The sequence below is a fragment of the Hyperoodon ampullatus genome (genome assembly GCF_949752795.1).
Source record: "Hyperoodon ampullatus genome assembly, chromosome: 19".
Lineage (NCBI taxonomy): Eukaryota > Metazoa > Chordata > Mammalia > Artiodactyla > Ziphiidae > Hyperoodon > Hyperoodon ampullatus.
In genome coordinates, this window is record NC_136932.1 from 45093864 (window position 1) to 45118871 (window position 25008).

Genomic DNA, 25008 nt, shown 5'->3' on the forward strand with positions numbered 1-25008 from the left:
TGGATCTTGGCAGAAACTATGCCAACCAAGCTGCTGCTGGAAGGAGTCTGAACAGGCAGATGTGTAGATTCTACTAACTACAGCCTGATCCTAGAGGCTGCTCGTGCTCCAAAGTCCTGCTAGCCCTGCTGTCTTCCCCTTACCATAGTTTTTGAGGCATTTGAAGAGCTTTTTCCAGATTATGTTTAAAATTTAAAAATAAAGCCATGTTGTGAAGAACTCAAGGGCAGAGATAAAGTATTGATGACTTGTTTTGGCATTGGCTTTACTAATTCAGCAAGACCAACAAGTGATATTATCTCAGGATAAGGCCCTACCTACAGAAAAAACAATGCAGCCAAGGAGACCCAGGGAATGAGTTTGAATGCATACATCCAGGACAGGAGAGCTACTATATTAAGGATTTTCTTTTCTTTTCATCATCAACAACAACAACAAATCAGAACATACAAATAAAAGACAACTATATATCCAAAAAAAGAAAATAGTTTCATTCACTCATGAAAAAGTGTACTTGCTGTTTATCCTACTTTAAAACTATGTTGAATTTTGCAAGTCTGTTGTATATTAATTTGGTGAATAAAATTAACATTGAAAAGTTCATAGTAATTTTCTCTAAGGAAGGACTTCATCATTTTTCACACTCTTGTTTGTCTCCCCTCATATGCCGTCAGCTCCCATGCATGCCTTGGTTTTACAGTCCCAAGATCCAGGCCAAGCCCTGGCAACCAGTAGGCATGCATTACCTAATTGTTAAATTACTGAGCAAATGAATGATAAATATATGAGTTGAAGCTAGGGAAGCTTGATTAAAAAAATCCATCTTGTGGCTTTAAAAGTAATTCATGGCTGGATGATTAACTTTCTGTAGTGCTGGTACCTTCTCCAAAAATGATTTTCCCAAATGAATAAAAGGTGTAATTAATTTCATTTTTTTAAAAAGTAGCCTACAAGAAAGAACCAAAGATTTTCCCATCCTTTTGCCTACTTCTCTACACTCCCACTGCAGTTCCCAAAATTAGAATCTACCTTCCTCCAGAAAATTTTCAGGAAACTTAAAAAAAGTAATAAAGTTAATATATTTCCTTTGTTCACTACAAGTTATTTGTTTTGGATGAAAGGATAAGAAGCTATTAGGAAAGGTTATTCTGAACACTTAATATCAGAACTGCTGAGTTCAGTATAAGGTCAAGTTTTTATTTTCTTCTCTCCTTCTGATATTCTTGTGCTTATGGGTTTTAACAGTATTAACTGTAGGAACTCCTGAGATTCATGATTTTTCTTACCCTGAAGTATATCTACATATACATACATATGTGTATGTACACACACAGGGTATACACACACACAAGTACATATTTCAGAGTAAGAAAAATTATATATATGTATTTATGTATCACATGTATGTGTTTGTGTTGAACATATTTTATAGGAAATAAACACTACAGAAAGATTTCCTATTATAACTCAAATGAACTCACAAATTGCCGCCATCATCAAATTCTATATCACTTCAACATTCATATTTAATTATCTCAGAAGATGATGAGTAAAGCGCTTATTAGAACTGATGTGTTGAATGTTAGTATTATTTGTAGACTATTAGTCTTTAGAAAAGATAGTTCAAAATGCTTGCTATATTTTCATCAGGTGATTAGAGAACAAGATTTCTGGAAAACAAAAGATTTCCCAAGTAAAAGTGAAAACTTACCGCAGCACAGCATCTGTTTTTCAAACTGTAATTTAACAGGAAATATATATAAATGTATATAAATTATAAGCATCAAATATTTTTATTATACCTGTGTAATGGCAGAGAATTGGACTACATTATTTTTTCTATCTTCATTATAATAATATTTCTATGGATAAAAATTCACTTCTGTTTGAGCCTTCCTGTCTATCTGTAAAATGAGGATAGCCTCTGCCCATCTATCCTATAGGATTGTTGAAAATGCAAATAAAATTGTTTATAGGAAAGCTTAAATGAATATCAAGCACCAAGTATTAAGGCAAGATATAAAGTGATATACTTTCACTAGTATTTACTTATTTCTGTTCCATTTTAATTTCACAAACTCACAGCCTAATTTCTCTAACTCTGTACTATGACTGACACCATTTACATCATATAATATTAAGATCATTTACTGAGGAAAAACAAGAAGAGAAATTGTCACACATCATATACCAATAAAGTTCTTATTTAGTACAAACCTAGTATTGAATTAGAAATGGGAGCTTCCCATCTCTGAGTCAGTAAGTCAAATCTGATTCCACCTGGATGATTACCTAAAGTCACAGCCATTGGATGCTACTTGTAAAACCCTGTTTAAAAGTACTGATCATCTTGCTTCATTCATCAATGAATATTTACTAAGCACAGACTCATCTGCTTGCTTCTCTGACTCACTGCTATTCCACCATCCTGAGGCAAAAAGATTGTATTAATAAACATAACTGGCAGACTATTCTGGTATTAATTATTCACTGAGAATTTCCCCAAGCCAAGGACCCATTTGGAGGAAGAAGAAAGGACCTGTTACGGATTACCTAAACCAACCCTAAAACAGCTGTTCTGCCAACACACCAAACAAAAGATCAGGAAATTTAGAAACTATTTAAAACACATAATTGGTTATGAGCCACCTTTGCTTATAATAATCCTTACCCTTCAGTGGAAAAATTCTCACCTCATGCTCTAACGGAACTCTCTGCTTCCCTTTCACAGCACTTCCAACACTGTTGTTACACATTACTTGTCTGTTCTTGCCACTTAAACTGAGTGAGAGCAAAGACAATATCTTGTTCATGATTGTATCCTTAAATTCTGACTCATGGATGGTACTCACTAGTTTTCTGTAGAAGGAATAAATAAAGAACCATACTTTCCACCCATTTTCAGGCTTTGGGAAAAGATACTTAGCCTCTTTGAGCCCATTTCCTCAACTCTATAACAGAAACGAGGATTTGAGATATAAAGGTTAAGTGCCTATCACAATAATAGGCACCCAACAAGTGGTAACTATTATTATTATTATTACTAATATTCCTTTTTATTATTATAAACTGAGCTCTTCTAAAAGTAGGATCATAATTTTATGTCCATAATGAACAAGTAAATCTTTACAGTATTTCAGAAACCTTCAGAATCACTATAGCCTAGTTCTTCATCCCCACTAAAAAAAAAAAAAAAAAAAAAGTCAGTTGATACATTAAGGTTTTCAACTAAATTTAAATATAACTGGCAGGCCAGTGTTTTTTTGTTTGTTTTGTTTTGCAAAACTATTCCTCTTAACAGCTGGAACATGTAATCAATGAAATCACTTTTAGTATTCAACTGAGTTAAATGGTGATTGTCTTAGGTAGATTGGTATGTGAATTCTACAGAATACCAAATGACTTAATTTTAGGAGAACCAAACTCTAAGCTTTCTGTTAAAAGGATATCTATAACATATATACGTTACATACACACTCTCCCTCTCACACACACACATGTGTTGCTGCTGTGTCTTTAGCTACATAAAATATTTATAATTGATACTCTGGGACAGGAAAATACAGGTCATGTAGAATATAGGAAAGGCATATTTGGGAAGATTACAAATAATTACATTAAAAATAAGGTGCCAATAAGTTCATGTATGTTACTATTTTTAAGTTGGAGATTTTACCTGTGATTGAAAAGAGGAAATGGTTCTTATTTTAAAAAAAATAACCTGCTGGCCAGAAGTTACATATGAAATTCCAAGTCCCTTAACTGTGTGCGATAAGGTAACTATGCAGGAGGTCAATTTTTAGAATACCAGATTCCACCACGTAAAGCTCATTAACTGAATTACCTCCTAATCTTTCCTCGCTCTAGGCTTTTATTTTTTACATACTGTAATTTATTTGGGGGTATATTAAACTCTTAATGCCATGTAGCAGAAAATAAGCCTACGCAGATCTCTTCAGATATCAAGCAGATGTCGAGAATGAGAAATTAAATTATCCTTAACACACATGCACACACACACAATTACATTTCTCTGCCATTCTAGAAATTTCTGGAAAATGACTTCTGAGCCAACTTGATATGGATATTTAAGGTTCAAGTATGTGAACACATTTTTGGAAGGTTTTTAATCTGCAAAGCATTCTAATGGTCTTATTGGCATCTATACCTTTGGTAAAAATATTCCTGTTTCATGGAGTTTAGACTTTTTAAATATTGTATCCTTTATCAAGATTTATTGTGACCATTATTTAATGTTTTAATTTGTCATAGGTTTAAATACAATGTTTTACCTCTCTCTATTGGCTTGTTTCCCTCATCTTATAAACATGGTCAGGTCTTTATCAGACTAAAGGAAATTAAAATATAATTTAAAAATACCATCCCATAACCTTGTTTTTACCTCAAACTACAAGTTGATTTTGATTTCTTGAAAGCACAGTCTGTATTTACTGCCTCCTTTGTCAACTCACATTCACTGTTTAACCCATGAAATCTGACTTTTTTTTCCTTCCACCACTCAAACTGCTGTTCTTGTTAAGATTGCCAGTGAATAATTTTTGATCCCCATCTTAAATGACACTATTGACCATTCTTCTCTGCAGTTCTCATCTCCTTTGGCTTTCTTATCATCATTCTTTGCTGGTTCTCCTTACACCCTCTGCCCATAGTATCCCAGTTGGTTTCACCAGCAATTCTTGCCCTGTTCATCTCTTTTCTTTTTCTTTTTTTAACATCTTTATTGGAGTATAATTGCTTTACAATGGTGTGTTAGTATCTGCTTTATAACAAAGTGAATCAGCTATACATATACATATATCCCCATATCTCCTCCCTCTTGCGTCTCCCTCCCACCCTCCCTATCCCACCCCTCTAGGTGGTCACAAAGCTCCGAGCTGATCTCCCTGTGCTATATGGCTGCTTCCCACTAGCTATCTGTTTTACATTTGGTAGTGTATATATGTCTATGCCACTCTCTCACTTCGTCCCAGCTTACCCTTCCCACTCCCCATGTCCTCAAGTCCATTCTCTGCATCTGCGTCTTTATTCCTGTCCTGACCCTAGGTTCTTCAGAACCTTTTTTTTTTTTTTTTTTTTTTTAGATTCCATATATATGTGTTAGCATACGGTATTTGTTTTTCTCTTTCTGACTTAACTTCACTCTGTATGACAGACTCTAGGTCCATCCGCCTCACTACAAATAACTCAATTTCTTTTTATGGCTGGGTAATATTCCATTATATATATGTGCCACATCTTCTTTATCCATTCATCTGTTGATGGACACCTAGGTTGCTTTCATGTCCTGGCTATTGTAAATAGAGCTGCAATGAACATTGTGGTACATGACTCTTTTTGAATTACGGTTTTCTCAGGGTATATGCCAGTAGTGGGATTGCTGGGTGGTATGGTAGTTCTATTTTTAGTTTTTTAAGGAACCTCCATACTGTTCTCCATAGTGGCTGTATCAATTTACATTCCCACCAACAGTGCAAGAGGGTTCCCTTTTCTCCACACCCTCTCCAGCATTTATTGTTTGTAGATTTTTTGATGATGGCCATTCTGACTGGTGTGAGGTGATACCTCATTGTAGTTTTGATTTGCATTTCTCTAATGATCAGTGATGTTGAGCATCCTTTCACGTGTTTGTTGGCAATCTGTATATCTTCTTTGGAGAAATGTCTATTTAGGTCTTCTGCCCATTTTTGGATTGGGTTGTTTGTTTTTTTGATATTGAGCTGCATGAGCTGCTTGTAAATTTTGGAGATTAATCCTTTGTCAATTGCTTCATCTGAAAATATTTTCTCCCATTCTGAGGGTTGTCTTTTCATCTTGTTGATAGTTTCCTTTGCTGTGCAAAAGCTTTTAAGTTTCTTCAGGTCCCATTTGTTTATTTTTGTTTTTCTTTCCATTTCTCTAGGAGGTGGGTCAAAAAGGATCTTGCTGTGATTTATGTCACAGAGTGTTCTGCCTATGTTTTCCTCTAAGAGTTTAATAGTGTCTGGCCTTACATTGAGGTCTTTAATCCATTTTGAGTTTATTTTTGTGTATGGTGTTAGGGAGTGTTCTAATTTCATTCTTTTATATGTAGCTGTCCAGTTTTCCCAGCACCAATTATTGAAGAGCCTTCAACAGCAATTTTTAAAGTAACTCTCCTCTTTTTAGGTTTTTCAAAAGCATCAGACTTTATTTTCATAGAAATAAATTATTTTTGTATTCATTTGTAATTGGTTTACATAATGTTTCATTAAATTATATAACTATGATTGCAATAGGAACCAACAGGTTTTTTTTGGGGGGGGAAGGATTTGTTTCTGTCACTTTTTTTTTTTAACATCTTTATTGGAATATAATTGCTTTACAATGGTGTGTTAGTTTCTGCTGTATAACAAAGTGAATCAGCTATACATAAACATATATCCCCATATCTCTTCCCTGTTGCATCTCCCTCCTACCCTCCGTATCCCACCCCTCTAGGTGGACACAAAGCCCCAAGCTGATCTCCCTGTGCTATGTGGCTGCTTCCCACTAGCTATCTGTTTTACATTTGGTAGTGTACATATGTCCATGCCACTCTCTCATTTCGTCCTAGCTTACCCTTCCCCCTTCCCGTGTCCTCAAGTCCATTCTCTACATCGGAACCAACAGTTCTTAAAACAAATACAAATATTCTTGATGATCATCCAACTTGTAAAAGCAGAAGTGAACAGGCATACTAGAGAGGAGTAACCTGTTAGGCAGGAGCATCTCTGCTACTATGGTAGGATGCTTTACAGAGAGAATGGAGACTGTCAGTTATTCCAGGAAATTCCTTAAAAGTGAACGCTGGTTAGCAGTTCTCATAAAATTGCCGTGATGATGAAATGAGATATCATTCATTTACATAGTTTGGCATGATGCTTAGCACACAGTAAATGCTCAATAAATTATTTACTATTACTAAGAACGTTTATAACCCACTATAACCTTTACAGAAGGCATCTTGAGTAAAGGCATTAACCAGACAGCTTTGGGTAGTGATGAGAGGAGGGGAGGAATAGGTTTTTCAAGTTAAGTGAACAACATCTGCAAATGCAAACCTGTAAAAAGCATGTTTGGTGGACTGAGGGCCATTTTTTTTTTTCACATATTTCATCTGTCTCCCCTGCTTTACAGGGAGCTGTTTGGTATATAATTACATATTCTCATACTTCTTTGAATATCTCACACTAACATGGTACCTGGCAAAATTGGCATTCACTGTTTTGGTATGCCTCTGTTTACCCATCTGTAAAATATAAACAATAAGTATAGTATATGTCCAAACGTAAATTAACATTTAGGACTGTAAAAGCCCTATTTTGAAGGTTCAGCATAAGAAATTTAATACTCTGATTCCTAGGGTTCCTTTTTTTATTATTTCAGAATTTTCCCTAGATTCTTAGTACTTATCATTCCAGTACTTATTATACCCATGTAAAAGAGTAAGCAGAGGGGCTTCCCTGGTGGCGCAGTGGTTGAGAGTCCGCCTGCCGATGCAGGGGATGCAGGTTCGTGCCCCGGTCCGGGAGGATCCCGCATGCCGCGGAGCGGCTGGGCCCGTGGGCCATGGCCGCCGGGCCTGCGCGTCCGGAGCCTGTGCTCCGCGGCGGGAGAGGCCACGACAGTGGGAGGCCCGCGTACCGCAAAAAAAAAAAAAAAAAAAAAAAAAAAAAAAAAAAAAAAAAGAGTAAGCAGAAAGTTTTTCGTAGTTAATGCTTCAGTTTGACTAACTAAAGCTCTCTTTCCCTTGAGATTTTGTAAAAAACAGGGTTCTTAGGGGAAAACATGGCTACCCCTTATGGGTTTTTTTTGATGCAGAGCAAAATTTGAACTCCCTTCAGAGATGTGAACTTAATATTTGATGGAATGCATCCCTCATTCAAGCGGTATCACTCTATATAGTCCTATATCAATATTGCTCTTTGGAGATGGGGTGGCTGTGCAGAATTAAGATGCCTTTAAACAGGGATTGCATCTTTACAAAGAACACTTACAGCCCACAAAGACAGGTATTTGTGTGCTTTTTTTTTTAAGTGACGAAATTCCTTCTTGAAAGAATTAACTTTTTTTATAGATTTATTTTATTTATTTATTTTTGGCTGTGTGTCTTCGTTGCTGCACGCAGGCTTTCTCTAGTTGCGGCTAGCGGGGGCTACTCTTTGTTGTGGTATGCGGGCTTCTCATTGTGATGGCTTCTCTTGTTGCACAGCATGGGCTCTAGGCGTGCGGGCTTCAGTAGTTGTGGCACATGGGCTTCAGTAGTTGTGGCTTGCAGGCTCTAGAGCGCAGGCTCAGTAGTTGTGGCGCACGGGCTTAGTTGCTCCGCAGCATGTGGGATCTTCCCAGACCAGGGCTCAAACCCGTGTCCGCTGCATTGGCAGGTGGATTCTCAACCACTGCGCCACCAGGTAAGCCCCTGAAAGAATTAACTTTTAAATGTGTATTTAGGTGCCACTTTGGATTACATTCAGCTGTAAGAGTTTCAGAATGGGGCAGGGTTAGGGGGGCTATGTTTTTATTACCGTTTAATTAACTGTAACATCATATTTAATCATCCACTTCTGTTCCAATAATATCTAGAATAAATTACACCTGGTAATATTATAAGAAGAAAATAACTCTTTAACTGTAATTCATTCACTGTTAGCTAAATCTGTCACTAGGCTCACACACAAAGCCCCAAATTTATTTTCTATGATTTAAAAAGGACTATAATTATAAGCAGTGTTCAGCAATCAGTAAATTTCACTGACTTTATTTTTGACAATCATTTATCATATCTTTTTATTTGCTCAGTTTTCAAAAGTCAGCTTGTGCATATTTTAAATTTTAATTTAAAATGTTAAATTTAATTTTAATAAGTACACAATTTTTCTTAAAAATTTTTTGTTAAGAATTGTGTTGATGCAACAATATCTCTCATTGCCCAAAATGGAATTGCTGTTTTTAACCCAGCATAATCCTTTTCCTTGAAGGACCTTCCTTTTGGAAGGCAGTATGCTATAATTAAAACAGTCTTCATGGGACTTCCCTGGTGGTCCAGTGGCTAAAACTGCACGCTCCCAATGCAGGGGGCCCGGGTTCAATCCCTGGTCAGGGAACTAGATCCCGCATGCCACAACTAAAGATCCTGTATGCCACAACTAAGACCCGGCGCAGCCAAATAAATAAATACTAAAAAAAAAAAAAAAAAAAAAAGTCCTCATTAAGCTTAGTTTTCTCTTAATATGTTACTTTACCTGTAAAATTATGAAAATATCAACCCCAAAGAGTAATTACTATTAAATTAGGCCACTTAAGGTAAAGTACTTTACAAACAAATGATAAATAGTGTAATTTCTGGTAATGTAGTCATTTTTTAAATGCCACTAAAACAAAAAGATTTTTAGTTCATTGTTCTCAGTTATATGAAAAGAGCACTGGTATTGAATTTAGGAGGCCTGTGTTTGTATTGGCTGCATGACTTGACACAAGTAGAATCATTCTTGGAGACTCCGTTTCCTCTTCCTTAAAAAAAAAATTAGTGTGCTTATTGTCAGGCAAAAATAATATACAAATATGAAAATACCTCAAACAGCAGGCAAAGTACTATTGTGTAATACTATATCACAGTGGTATTTATTTTACCAGTAGTGAATGTCTTTTGTGCTAGTTCTTCTCAAGATCAACTTGTAGCAGAGCATTTTCCTGAGATGAGTTCCTTTAGAAGGTTTGTGAGAGGGACTATAAAAATCTTTTAAAAACATTTTAAAGTATTGCTCTTCTAATTTTTTAATACACTCATTTTATTAGGTGTGCTTATCAACCATAAACAGTTTTCCATTTGGGGGCTTAAATCATGATGAGAAAGGGATTACAAACAAATCATTTTATGAACTCCAGAAAAGGATGGAAAGGTCAAAGCTGAAATTGCTGCTTTATAAGATGTGGCTCTGTGAAGATTAATCTTAGAGGAACTGGTCTTTTCTCTTTTTATTTGTTACATACCATAAAGTAAGAGCTTAAACAGTAATTAGACTATCAAGCCTAATAATTATTTTCTGTAAGTATACTAGATCCTTAAGCATCTGAAACCAGTTGATGTCCTTCCTCACTGAGATTTTTAGACAAAATATGAACTAGAGATTTTGGGGGGGTTCCTAATATTTTATTATTTTAAAAAAATGTAGGGCTCCCCTGGTGGCGTGGTTAAGAATCCGCCTGCCAGTGCAGGAGACACGGGTTCGAGCCCTGGTCCAGGAAGATCCCACATGCCGCGGAGCAACTAAGCCCGTGTGCCACAACTATTGAGCCTGCGCTCTAGAGCCCATGTGCCGCAACTACTGAAGCCCGCACGCCTAGAGACCATGTTCCGCAACAAGAGAAGCCACAGCAATGAGAAGCCCACACACGGCAACGAAGAGTAACCACCACTCGCTGCAACTAGAGGAAGCCCACACACAGCAATGAAGACCCAACACAGCCAAAAATAAATAAATAAAATTAAAGGAAAAAAAATGTAAACATGCAAGCAAGTTGAAAGAAGTATACAGTAAACACTCAAATACACATCCCCCCTGGATTCACAATTAACGTTTTGCTGTATTGGCTTTATCATATATCTACTCATCTATCCATCCCTGGACTAGAAGTTTTTAAGCAGGAAAACGTTTTTATTTATTCTCTTATGTGTATTTTATATAGCAACCTTAAGAAAAAAATGTTTTTAAGTTCAATGCTTATAAGCTGTAATTTTCTGAATGAGTTTTATATTAAAGAAAAATATTCCACATGCATAATATAAACACATGAATGGAAAGATGAACACCAAATTCAGGAGAGTAGTTATGTGCATAGAGGAAGGGGAAAGTGCTCATAGAGAAGTTCACAGGGGGCTTCAACTGTAATGTTTTAAAATCTGAAGAGTAAAATGTTAGAACGTGATCCTGCTGTCTACTGAGTATCTGGCTGTGTGTTATCCTCTCTGTTCTTTGCTGTATGTTTGAAATATTTCACAATTAAACATTAAGAGAAAGAGTTGCTACCTAGTCTTCTTTTCCCCTGGCAAAGTATTTTTCATTTCACTTAAGATCCATTGTCCAGTTGGCCTCCAGCTGAGGTGGATTGAATAGAATCGAGCAATACCATATCTCTTCTCAGTTAGTTGATGTACTAGCTGAAGAATGATACAGAGTACCCCCTTCCTACTGAGAATTGAGGAGTATAACTTTTGCATCCTTCTTGATTTTTGCCTAACCGAGGCAGGGAAAAGAAAAAAAACCCAGAAACTTCCTGTATTGTATTTAAATTCCATGAAGATATTTGAAGGTTGTTGAAAAGTACAAAATTGTGTATAACTGTGTAATTTTGCATGTTCACCTGATTTCAGAGAAGAAAGACATGGAAAGTGAAATATGGCCAGGGAAGCTGATACATGAAAGCTTGGAGAGATAATGATGCTGCTCAGCCAGGGCCTGGAAACTTGATCAGTCTAAACAAACTGCATAGTACTAAATTGCTTGTGAAAGGGCTGAATCAATCCTGCTGCGATTTGAACTTTTGGCTCCTGAAAGTCTAGAGCAGGCTTGAAAATAAAAATAAAACCCTTACATACTGGACTGTGTTCCAGGCCCTCTGCTGTATTCTCTGTATGGAGGAGGCATCTACCCAAAGAGCAAGAGGCAGCAGAAAGATGAGGCAATGAAAAGGAGTCCTAGGGATTTCTCCCCATATCAGGAGCTCCCAGGAAGAGAGACCCTCTGTCATTAACATATTGATTCCTTCAGGGAATATTTATCTAGAGCCCTAAGCAGAATATAGTGGGGTGTGGGGTAAAGGATCAACCAACCAGAATATATATATATATATATATATATTTTTTTTTTTTCGGTACACTGGCCTCTCACTGCTGTGGCCTCTCCCGTTGCGGAGCACAGGCTCCGGACGCACAGGCTCAGCGGCCATGGCTCATGGGCCCAGCCGCTCCGCGGCATGTGGGATCCTCCCGGACCGGGGCACGAACCCGCATCCCCTGCATCGGCAGGCGGACTCTCAACCACTGCGCCACCAGGGAAGCCCAAACCAGAATATATTTAATGCTTATGACTTGCCCGGCACTGTGCTAGGCTCTATGAAGTCCACAAAAGAGAGTTACTGTACGTGATTTGCTTCAGCAGAGAGATAAATTATGTGGCATATGTGATATAAAATAGAGAATAAGACCTTGAATAAAAATACAGATGATAATGCTAAAGGAGGGACTTCCCTGGTGGTACAGTGGTTAAGAATCCACCTGCCAATGCAGGGCACACAGGTTCGAGCCCTGGTCAGGGAAGATCCCACATGCCGCAGATGAACTAAGCCTGTGCGCCACAACTACTGAGCCTGCACTGTGAGCCTGCGAGCCGCAACTATTGAAGCCCACGCGCGCAGAGCCTGTACTCCACAGCAAGAGAAGCCACCGCAATGAGAAGCCCACGCACCGCAACTAAGAGTAGCCCTCAATCACTGCAACCGGAGAAAGCCCACACGCAGCAACGAAGACCCAACGCAGCCAAAAATAAATAAATCAATAAATTTATTATTTTTTTAAATAAATAAATTCTAAAGGCATTAGAAAAGAGTCATAGCATACTATAAACCAGGAATTGATCATTGGACTTAATCAGAAGGCCTCAGTTCAAATCCTAACTCTGACACTTGCTATGTAGACTTGGGCAGGTCCCTTAATTTTTGAGCCTCAATTTCCACACCAATAAAATGAAGCTGATAATCCCAGCTAGCTCTATTTACCTATACATAGGATTTCAATAAGAATCAAGTGAGGATGTATGTGAAAACACTGTAGAGTTTTTAATTAACGAAAGAGCTGAGAATTGAACCAGGCCTTGAAAATATTTTATACATGGATAACCTGGATAAAAATGGTCTCAGAGGGCTTCCCTGGTGGCGCAGTGGTTGGGAGTCCGCCTGCCGATGCAGGGGACACGGGTTCGTGCCCCAGTCCGGGAAGATCCCACATGCCGTGGAGCAGCTAGGCCCATGAGCCATGGCTGCTGGGCCTGCGCGTCCGGAGCCTGTGCTCCGCAACGGAGAGGCCACAGCAGTGAGAGGCCCGCGTACCGCAAAAAAAAAAAAAAAAGGTCTTAGAGAAGGAATAATTTGAACAGAGAGGAGAGGGAGACTCAGATATAGGAGGACAGGATAGAAACCACCCAATTATGGCAAGGATTTGTTTTGGGAGAATGGGTAAAAAATAGTTACACCGATTGTGTTGGAGAAGGGATGGAGTTGAGAATAATATGCCGTAATGGCTGGATTACAGTAGGATTTAAATTATGGAGGATCTGGGACTTCCCCGGTGGTGCAGTGGTTAAGAATCTGCCTGCTAATGCAGGGGACACGGGTTCGAGCCCTGGTCTGGGAAGATCCCACATGCCGTGGAGCAACTAAGCCCATGCGCCACAACTGCTGAGCCCACGTGCCACAACTACTGAGCCCACATGCCACAACTACTGAAGCCAGTGCGCCTAGAGCCCATGCTCTGCAACAAGAGAAACCACCGCAATGAGAAGCCTGCGCACCGCAATGAAGAGTAGCCCCCACTCGCCACAGCTAGAGAAAGCCCGCACACAGCAACAAAGACCCAACGCAGACAAAAATAAATTAAAAAAAAAAAAAAAGGAAATAAATAAATAAATAAATAAATAATGGAGGATCTGAAGGCCAGAAGAAGAGCTTGGACTTGATCTGAAAGGGAATAAGGAACTATTTGGGGGTTTTAAGTAGGGAATTATTATAAAAGGGCTTAACTCATTTTGATAATCAGTATCTAGAGTGTCTGGCCTTAAGGTGTTCAGGATGAGTCCAACTGTATTCAGTTAATCTGTCAATAGTATGTTGACAGATTGAACTGGACACATCTGAGCGTAGATAAATGGATCTGAGACTGGATGAATTGGACACACCTTAGCCTAGAGTCTAGGCTTCTTGTCACCTAGACATTAGTCTGGTTCATCTTTTCCTTAACTGTAGCAAGGAATGCTAATACCTGCCCAACTAGTAGGTTTATTTAAAACATCAAATGAGATGATGATCCCATGGTTATCCACAAATACATTAAATGCCTCCTTCATGTAAGATGCTGTGTAAAACAAAACTAGGGAAACAAAAATATGTTTAGATGTAAGTGCTTTGAAAAATGTCTTGGGATGAATAGGAGTTTGAAATACAGAGTTCTAAGGGATCTGGTAGCAAGAGGATGGTATACAACAGCCAGAAGATCATCTTACTGCTATATTTAGTACTGGGTTAGGTCCCTATTATTGTCAGGACCTGCTAGCTATAGCTAGGATCTAGTAGAGGAGAAAACACCAGGTGCAGGAAGGTAGGTATTTAAGGTCCGCAGGAGTTCTTCCTTTTGGCAGTAGACCTTTTCAGACTTAACCTGTTCGGTAGTGAACCTACATAATCATGCAGACAATGTAGAAGACTGATTAACAAAACAGGTTCTGGAGCCAGAATAACTGGCTGAGTTTGAAATACTACTGTATTACCTTAGGCAAATCATTTAACCTCTCTGAGCCTCGTAAAGATAATAATAGAATCATAGGTTGTTTGTGAGAATTGAGATACTGCATGTAAACTCTTAATAGAGGATCTGGTACACAGTGAGTGTCAGCTCAATAAATATCAGTTATTGTTTTTACTTTCAAGACCTTCTCAGCTCCTCTAGATTCCGTATTATGTTACTCCCAAATTTATTTCCCATTTTTCTATCTCTGTCTCACCCCATTTCAGGACATTGATAGTATTAGGCCATATTTGGCTTATTCACCTATAATGTCTTCTACATCATTAGCATCAAACAAGATCTTAAAACATCTTTTGAATTAAAAATTATCTTCAAAATAGTTTATGTACTATATTTTTTACAGTCTAATTCTTTTAAATTAATTGTCTATAATATAGTTCTTCATATTTTTCTTTATAACTTAGTATATTTCTCTAGTTTCCTTAAGCATGTTTTACTTTTCTCATATTATATACATATACGTACACATATGTACGTGTATATACATATATTGATATATATATATATTTTTTAACGCAGTATGTAAAAGATGTGTAGAAGAGAATCTTGGGCCCTGAGTTAATTTAATAGATCACAGTGTGGGAGGAGACACAAAGATTCCAGTGGAAAACAAAAAACTAAACCCTTTAGGAAGGCAATTTGATAATGTCTGCCGATTCCTGAGATGTTTAAAATATTTTAACTAACTGCCAATTCCACCTCTAGGTATCCATCCAACAAATAATTCACATGAATGCCCAAAGATTGTGTGAAAACATGTTCATAGTGATACTGTATATAATAGTAAAGATTGGAAACAATTTAAATGTTCATCAGTAGAGGACTATTTAAATAAATTATATATAACTGTAAAATAGAATAGTATGCACTCCTTTAAAAGAATGAGGTACATCTTTATAAACATGGAAAAGTGTCCAAGATATAGTGATAAGTGTGTGGGGAGCACAAAGCAGAATAATATGCATAATATAATTATGGCTTGTGTGCATGTGTGTTTCTTAAAGAGCAGCTACAATATATTAATGTTTGCTTATGCAAGGAAAATTTCTGGAAGTATTAACAATCATCCCTGGGAGTAGGATGATGGGGCTGAGAAGAGTGACTTTTACTTTATCTTTCTGAATACTGAAAAGAAAAATGTTTCTGAGCATGTGTTTAAAAAAATTTTTTTAATGTTTAAAGAGATTGTGCGGATTAAATGGTTAAATGTTTTGTACGGTGTGTTGGATGTGAAAAGTGATCTATAAATGCCTATTATTTTTACTAAACAATAGAGTGTGAGGCTTTTGTAACCTGAAGAAAGCAGCATTTCAACATCTCTTCCTACTAGAGCATATGGTTAAGACTATGGGGGATGAGTGCCTTAGATCTGCCTCTCATGGAGTTGATAGGCAGATCTTTTCGGTATTCCCCATTGCTCTTACGGTGGAAAGTTCCATAGAAAGGATTGGAAGGGCTCAGTGACATTGTTTAATCCAGTGTTTAAAACTATTGTCAGATATTCTTTTAAATAAAACTATTAGCCTCGTGGTGATTGCAAAACTTGATCGCTTTTAAGAGCCTTTGTTTACAGAGTTTAGTGTATTGTATTGAATGAAGAGTGCCTTTGACTAAGTGTAGCAAGATACCTCTAGGTACTGTCTGGGCAACAAGTTTGAAAATTAGGGGTATTATCTTGAGAGTTTTATCCTAGCATTTTACAGATTAACAGGAGACAGACTGTTGTGCTACTCTAGGTAACAGGCTTTTTGTTTTGTAACTCTTTAAAGTGTTGGTTTTCTCCCTTTTGACCCTCAGGAGATTAATTTACTATTTATTTCTCTAGATCAAGCCCCTTAGAGAAAACATAAAAATACAAATAGGTCTTCTGATTGGTATAATCATTCTTTCTTATGACTAGGTATTTAAAAAAATAAAGTTATATAAGTTAATACTATTATTTCAAAGCTTAAAAAAGAAAGAAAGCAAAATCCCAGTAAGCCCTGCAGATCTCATGTTACTACAAGATGGCAATATATAATTAACTGCCTGGAAAACAAGAATAGTAAAGACTTCCTGAATGAAATGGTGGTATATAGGGGAAATTTATTTGTATTTTAATTTTCATTCATTCATCAACTTCTCATCCCAAATACAAACAAATACAATGCTTTCTGTTATTGGAAGCTGATTAGCAATTTATGGACGGTAAAAATACAAAAATTTAGTGCTGTCCTGTTTACAAAGCACTTGTGTCTGTGTATCTTAGTAAACCTGGGAGGTAAGCATTACCATCCCACTTTAAGATTAAAGGAATCAGGACTGGAACAGAGTAAGTTTTGCCTGTGGACAAAGTAGCTAGAATCTAGAACTTTCTGATACCAGATTCATTGCCATTTTAATGTTGCCCGCTTTAGCTGTTTTTCAGGTTGGTGGAAAAGAGCATAGAGGATTATCTCTAGTCCAACATTTTCATTTTCTCAGTGAATAAACTAAAATACACAGTGGACTTTACCTGAAGGTTGCCAGACTGACTTCAGAGTCCCCTTGCGCCCCCCACACACGCACACACATGCTTTCTGAACAACCTAAAGAAAAGCACATACCGCAAAAAAACAAAAAAAAAAACAAAAAAAAAAAAACAAAAAAACAAGAAAAGCACATACGTCTTTTACCTTAGAGAAACACTCAAAGGATAAGATACATGGAAGAGTTAGAAAAGCAGAAACATTTTAATAAAAATGTAAAAATTTATTATAATCCTGCACTCTGATCTAAGATTCTTCATTGAACGCTCCAACTCTCTGATTTTATTCCTGAAGGGCAATCTCCTCAACCTTTCCCTTAGCTCTCTTAAGCTTACAGAGCCATTAAGGCCAAAAAGTAGATTTTTGTGCCAGGCACTCTTTTCAGTGCTTTATATGTGTTAATTTAATTAATCCTCCCAATAACCTCATAAATTAGGAACTAATACTGAGCCCTAGATTGAGTAGCTATTTAAAGTTCATAGCTGTTGGTGGCACTAGGATTCAAACTCAGCCTATTAATTCCAAGGCCAGAGTTTGTTGGGGTTTTTTAATAAACTTAAAAAAAATTATTTTTAAAGTTCTTTTTAAAATTAATTAATTAATTAATATTTATTTTTGGCTGCGTTGGCTCTTTGGTGCTGCGTGCAGGCTTTCTCTAGCTGCAGTGAGCAGGGGCTACTCTTCTTTGAGGTGCACGGGCTTCTCACTGTGGTGGCTTCTCTTGTTGCGGAGTATGGGCTCTATAGGCGCACGGGCTTCAGTAGTTGTGGCTCATGGGCTCTAGAGCCTGCGCAGGTTCAGTAGTTGTGGCGCATGGGCTTAGTTGCTCCACAACATGTGGGGTCTTCCCGGACCAGGGATCGAATCCGTGTCCCCTGCATTGGCAGGTGGATTCTTAACCACTGTGCCACCAGGGAAATCCAGCCAGAGTTTTTAACTGTTGGGCTGTACTGCTTTGAACTAAATGACTGCATTAAGTGGATTAAATCCATTTTTCAGGATCTCCAGATTGGATGAAATTTCTTTCCTAAGGTTCCCGACTCTCCCAAAAACAGATCTTGAGATATTTCCTTAGGGTTTTATTATCCCATTTTACAGATGAAGTTAAGTGACTTGACCAAAACCTTAGATTATTAAATGACTGTGTTAGAACTAAATTTAGGTCCTCTGGTTTCTAGCCCGCAGTTTTTGGTACTATAACATTGTCACCTTTTAGCTCATTAGCTATTGTCAATTCAAGTGATCCACCCATGTTGAAATTTTGTTACAGCAACAAAAGCATGTTCACATCCTTCACAATTCACCTTTGGACCTGTCCTGGAGTACAGTTAGGTCAGTATGCAAGTCTCTGGTTTTATACAGTTGTACAGTGTTTATACCTTATGGAGGGACACATGGAAACATAGTAATGGAAGTATCTTATGGATACAAGAGACATCTATTACTTAAAATTTTTTTAATGCTATTAATATATGAGTCTACAAAAAATTTAATTTGGTCATAGCTAATGCTGTCAAGAGCCAAATTAACATTTTAGAATATTCATATTTCTGACCCTTGAAATAGTCAGCAAATGACATGACAAAATTCATTTCAAGTCTACTAAATTCAAGCAACAGTATAAAGAAATGCAGTGATTTTTCTTCAGGGCCTTTGTGCAGATTTTTTTTTTTTTAGAGAAAGCCCCTTCTGACTTCATGTGGAGTAGAAAACTAGCTTAGTTTATTTCATGCTGCTCAATTTAATTTGGAATCATTTTTGAATTCCTAGATGCTTGGGTACAGAGAACTTGCTCCCTAGAGCCTTGTTTCCTGACACTGGAGAGTAAAGGATTAAATTGAGCTGAAACTAAATTGATTGACATTTTGACACTCTGCAGATTGTGAAAAGAAACCGAATTTGTTCAACTTTTTGAAACAGTAGTAGAAAGAACTATTTCCTTAAAGGTACCTCAGTCTGCAGAGATGATTTTTTTTTTCCTTAAAAACCAAGAGGCATGTTCTAGCACTTTCCCAATTTTCTATATTACAGTTCAAAATGAGAATTGAACTTTGAAAAGCTTTTGAAAAGGCCTCGATGGGGGTGTTAAAATAGTCTCCTTTTGTTGAACGGGCACTGACAGAAGTCTTTTGAGGACAAACAAAGGACTATGCACTTATGGGGTGTCACTATAGGAACCTATTTATAAAAGACAAGTATACATATTTATGAAATCTTTATCTCTAGCGTTTTGAAATGCCAGAGATATTAAGTGTTGCATTGAGTAAAATACATTTCCTGCTGAGTTCTTTTTCCGGCAGATACAAATGATTACCATGACATCATCTTTTCCTAAACGGCGTCATTTAAGTGTTGACTTCAATAAAATCCTATCACTGCTGTGTCATGAAAGGAACTGGACTCACCTTAACAGTGCTGTTCCAAACAGCCTGCTACGGTTTTCTTGTTTTTTGTTTTTTTTTTTAAATCACTGCAGGAGGCTGTAATAAATTACAGCCTGGAGGAAGTTTCAAACTGGCAAGTTTGCCAGATATTTAAAGCAATTTATTTTGGGGTGTATCAGCAGATTTTTTCTTACACTGCCATTTGGGTGCCTGCTGACATAGCCTGAATAAATCTTTCAAAATTTTTCCTTCCTAGAGATGGAGGAAGATGATGATGCACTGGACTCCGAAGTCCAGACCTTTCATTAACTCTTCACTTGCCAACTAGTTCCTTCTTAATTTAGATATCTATTTCTGGAATGAGTTTGCAATATTTCCAGTCCCTCAGTGCCTTGGCAACAACTTTGTTTTATGGAAGGATCAACTAACAAAAGAGGGATTCTGGTTGTAGACATAGAATTTATAGTTTAGATTATTTCATTACTGGTATTTTGAAAATTGCCAAACTTTCCAATAGGAAAAGAAGTCTGAAATTTTATATAAAACAAAGACATTTCTTCTTGATTCTAGCATATGCTGAGTAGTAAAGTGAGTTCTTCCTAATTATAGTCTATAATTCTACTTTCTCTTATAATTTTTTCTCATGATCTCTTATGATAGTGAAGTCTTTTTTTTTAATTATTAATTTTTGGCTCTGGAATTCCTAAAGCAACTTATATCAATGTATATTTTAGTCAAGTATTCATAAAAGCTAAAAATACTGATGCCCAAAAATACTTGTTCTGATGAGACAGTAAGGATAAGAGATAAGGGAGCTAACTTTTTTTTTTAATTAGTTTATTTTTGGCTGCATTGGATCTTCGTTGCTGCACACGGGCTTTCTCTAGTTGCAGTGAGCGGGGGCTATTCTTCGTTGCGGTGTGCGGGCTTCTCATTACGGGGGCTTCTCTTGTGGAGCACAGGCTCTAGGATCGTGGGCTTCAGTAGTTGTAGCACGTAGGCTCAGTAGTTGTGGCTCGCGGGCTCTAGAGCGCTCAGTAGTTGGGGCGCACGGACTTAGTTGCTCCGCGGCATGTGGGATCTTTCCGGACCAGGGATCGAACCCGTGTTCCCTGCATTGGCAGGCAGATTCTTAACCACTGCACCACCAGGGAAGCCCAGGGAGCTAACTTTTACTGAGTGCCTGAAGGGGGCCAGTCCCTTTTGTAAGCCACTACACATAGCATAATGTGTAGGTGAGAGAGAAAAGAGATTCTCTTTTTACAGAGCTGGTCCCTGTTCAGGTGAAAGGCACTGCTCAGCGAGTTGTTAAGGAAAATCATAAAGCATCAGGGAATAGGGTTTGGTGGGGAAAGCCTTAGATCAGGAGTTATAAAACGGGAGTTCCTATCTAAGTTCCTAAGTCAATTACAAATAAGATCATCTGGCTAGACCCTCAGTGTTTCCACATCGGTACAGTGAGGATATAATCTCTAGCCCGTCTTCCTCTCTAGATCATTTGACACAGTAGTTCTCAACCAGGCTGCGCAATGGGATTACCAGGGGAGCTTTGAAAAATACTGATTTCTAGATCCCAACTTTAAGAGATTCCGATTTGATTTGTCTAGGGTGCAACCGGGCATTGGGATTTTTTTAAATCTCCACAGGTGGATTCATATGTGCAGTTAAGGCTGGGAATCCTTGGTTTGGAGGATGGTTAGTAAATTTATTTACAAGCATTAGCAGATGTTATCGACAGTGTAGATAGATTTTTTTCCCCATCATAGTTTCAACTATTAAAAAAAATAGTTTATCTCAGCATTTTCCTAGCCCGTAGCACATAGGAAGCCGTTGATAAACATTTATTGCATTTGCGAGTGTACAGCCTTTTAAAGTTTTAAGGTCATTTGAAAAATGGAGTTTGTTTGAGGTTCATGCATAAAGCGGATTAAGAGGCAGGACCTTTCTGTTGAAACATTCCAATGAAATGCGAGCCTTTCTGGCCCACCCCCCGGCTCTCTTCACTCCTTCACCCAAGCCGAGGTGGCTTGGGGCCGACCCTTGTTCCCCAGGCTCCGACGCCGGCAGCGGATCCGGCGGGTGCTAAGAGCTCCGGGGCGGGGCGCCCGCGGGGCCCGACCCTCTCGGGTCTCAGGACCCTCCCCGCCGGCGCGCTCAGCTCCGCCCCGCCCCGCCCCGGACGCGAGTTGGGGCGGGCTGCTGGAGGCGCCCGGCCGCCGGGACTCCACAGCCGAGCCCCAGGGCTACGGCAGCTGCTTCCGCGCGACCCGGCGGGCCCACTTCTTCCGCCGGGAGTCCGCGCTGCCCGCGCCTCCAGTCCGGCGGAGCCCAAAGCGAGCGCCTCGTGCCGGAGCCGGGCGGGGGCCGGGATGCGGAGCTATGCGCCTTGAGCCGGCCCCATGACCCTGAGCACGTTGGCCCGCGAGAGGAAGGCGCCCCCCGCCTGCACCTGGAGCCTCAGTGGCCCCGACATGATCCCCTACTTCTCTGCCAACGCGGTCATCTCGCAGAACGCCATCAACCAGCTGTGAGTGCGCCGCGCGCCCTCCCACCCCTCTGTGAACGCTCGGAAAGTTTGCTTTTCAGCAGCCGCTTTCCCCCGGCAGTTGAGAGCAAGCAAGGGCGAAATCGCATCCTGCTTGCTTGCAGGTCTCGGGGCGTCTGGGGGCATAGTGGGGTGGAGGGGAAGGGTAATTCTTGGAGGGAGAAAGTGTCCTGGGGGTGGGGAGGCGGACAGAAGAATCCTTTGGGAGCATTTCTGGTACACTTTGAGAGAATCTGAAAGTGAGGTCGCCCCGGGGAAATTGTGATGACTGAGTGACAGCCGTATGGCATTCGGGAGGCTTGGGCTGAAGGGCGGTCAGTAGCTCTGAACCGCCGGCCGGAAAAGCTAGCACTCCCTTGCGGGTCCTGCTGGTGCTCAAGCTCCCGTGTTGTTTTGTTTTCTTGTTTCAAATAAGTTTGCTTGTGACCGTAGGTTTCGGTTACAAGCCGTGCACACAAAGAAAGGCAGTTCATTCTTAACACCCGCTGGTTGTAGTCTGAAATTATTTCATAAAACTGGATTTTAGTAGTTTGGCTCTTTTTCTTTTTGTCTCCGCCTGTAGTAGTAGTACGTGCTAACAACCCAAGCCTGTATGCACACCTTCAATCGCCAAAGTGCAAGATTCATTTGCATCTTTAAATCTTAACTGTTTTCAAAGTCTCTAGAGTTGTTCCTCCCTTCCATTGTGGTTTAGTTATTTCTGAGAACTGTGTGCTCAAGCTTGTGGTTAATCTCATCTCACAGTTAGGGCGAAGTAGAGGAACTCTCTCATCTCACAGTTAAAAAGGGCAAAGTAGAGGGACTCCCATCTATTCAAGTTGCATCCTTAAACTAGTTGAGTGATTTAGGGTTACTTTTAGATAGCAGCAGTTTGGTCTTTGTAGTGTATTAGCACTCATTCGGAGTACCTTCAAGGAGAGTCACCTACTGAGGTTTTCCCAGACTCCTGGCACTTGAGCAACTTCTCTTTCCCTCCCAGGTCAACCCTAAAGAACTTTTTAGTTTCATGTCCAACAATAGAAACTTTCCATCATCCCTTATTAAAGGTCCCAAGAATAGCATGTAAAGTGATTTATAGATAATCTTAAAACTAATTTATTATTTTAACTAACTGTTTTGCTCTCTTACCAAATCAAATTTGCATTTCAACTTTTTTCCTTTGTGTTGATTCATGGTGGCGCACCGAAAAAACAATATCCCCCCGCAGTATCGTGGTTTTACTGTTCTGTATTATAAACTCTACAGAATTAAATCAACTGTTTACTTATATTTTCCCTTTAAAAAAAGAAAAAAGGACAATTGGGGTGAAGAATCTGAAAGTGGATAACCAATCTCAAAATAAGTGTTAACAATACTTCTAAAAAGGTAGTGGAGGGCTTCCCTGGTGGCGCAGTGGTTGAGAGTCCGCCTGCCGATGCAGGGGATACGGGTTCGTGCCCCGGTCTGGGAAGATCCCACATGCCGCGGAGCGGCTGGGCCCGTGAGCCATGGCCGCTGGGCCTGCGCGTCCGGAGCCTGTGCTCTGCAGCGGGAGTGGCCACAACAGTGAGAGGCCCGCGTACTGCAAAAAAAAAAAAAAAAAAAAAAAAAGGTAGTGGAAGCAACCCACATGTCCATTAATGGATACATGGATAAACAGAATGTGGTATATAATACAACTGAATATTATTCAGCCTTAAAAAGGAAGGAAATTCTGATATATGCTACAGCATGGATGAACTTTGAAGACATCATACTAAGTGAAATAAGCCAGTGACAAAGTACAAGTACTGTATGATTCCACTTATGTGAGGGACCTTAGAGTAGTCTGGTTGCTAGGGGTTGGAGGAGGAGAATGAGATGTTTGTGTTTAATAGGTACAGAATTTCATTTGAGGAAGAAGAAAAAGTTATGGGGATGGATGGTGGTGATGGTTGCACAACAATGTGAATGTATTTATTGGCACTGAACTGTACCCTTAAAAATGGTTAAAATGGCAAATTTTATGTATATTTAACTACAGTTTAAAAAAAAAGGTTAAACAAAACTTAAAAGGCAGAGCTTCTAAGCTTTTTGGGGAAAAGCAGTTTTGAATCTTGCTTCCTAGTGTGGTCAAGCAAGTACAGATTTCTTTTCCTACTAATTAGTGACTTTAGGTAAGTCATTTGAGTTCAGTTTCTTAAACTGTAAAATGAGGATAAGGTGGTTCCTCCCCCAGAGGATCGCTAAAGATTATATGCGTGGTAACAATTTACAAACTATAAACCCCTGCCCAGGAAAATGTGTTAATTGAAATTAAACAAAAACTATTAGCTGCCATTTATTGCCCACTTGCCACTGTGCTAAGTTTAATGTGTATTATTATCTCATTTAATCATCACAGCCACCCTATGAACTAATTTATTCTGTTTACAGATAATGTAGCTGAGGCTTAGAGAAGTTAAGTAATTACTCAAGACCATATAGCTTGTAAATGACAAAACTGTCCTTAGAATCCAGATGTTTCCTAGGCCAGTGCTCTTAACCACTAGAAAAATGATCTTCTGTCTTAGTAGTTACAAGGTCACTTTTTTTTTTTTTTTTTTTTTGCGGTACGCGGGCCTCTCACTGTTGTGGTCTCTCCCGTTGCGGAGCACAGGCTCCGGACGCGCAGGCTCAGCGGCCATGGCTCACGGGCCCAGCCGCTCCGCGGCATATGGGATCCTCCCAGACCGGGGCACGAACCCGTATCCCCTGCATCGGCAGGCGGACTCTCAACCACTGCGCCACCAGGGAGGCCCACAAGGTCACTTTTGAGACTTATGTCTTAGGAGTTATCTTTATGTGCTGACATCTTCAACTTAGTAGTGAAAACATGTGCTACACGAAGAGTTTTGCTGTTAAGGTAGACAGTCTTTTAAAGAATTTGCAGAATATTTCTCTTTTCCTTTTTGTCTCTCTTTTACCACTTTTTTTTTTCTTAAGAGAGTTTTGCTAATATTCACTTCTTCTAAAGTGTAT

The 25008-nt window shown here is 39.0% G+C and overlaps 1 protein-coding gene across 3 annotated transcripts in view; it reads left to right on the top strand.

The window, feature by feature from the left end:
- Positions 1-25008, top strand: part of SSH2 (slingshot protein phosphatase 2) — a gene marked incomplete at both ends in the record, with an annotated part of 245032 nt that overhangs the window by 117960 nt on the left and 102064 nt on the right. The window contains one exon of one of the 3 annotated variants that reach the window (XM_079725458.1): positions 21884-22011. The exons of the other annotated variants lie outside the window; for them this stretch is intronic. Coding sequence (XP_079581584.1) covers positions 21884-22011 — 128 coding nt within the window. Of the gene's footprint in view, positions 1-21883; positions 22012-25008 lie in introns of those variants that run through there. 3 annotated transcript variants of the gene reach the window in all.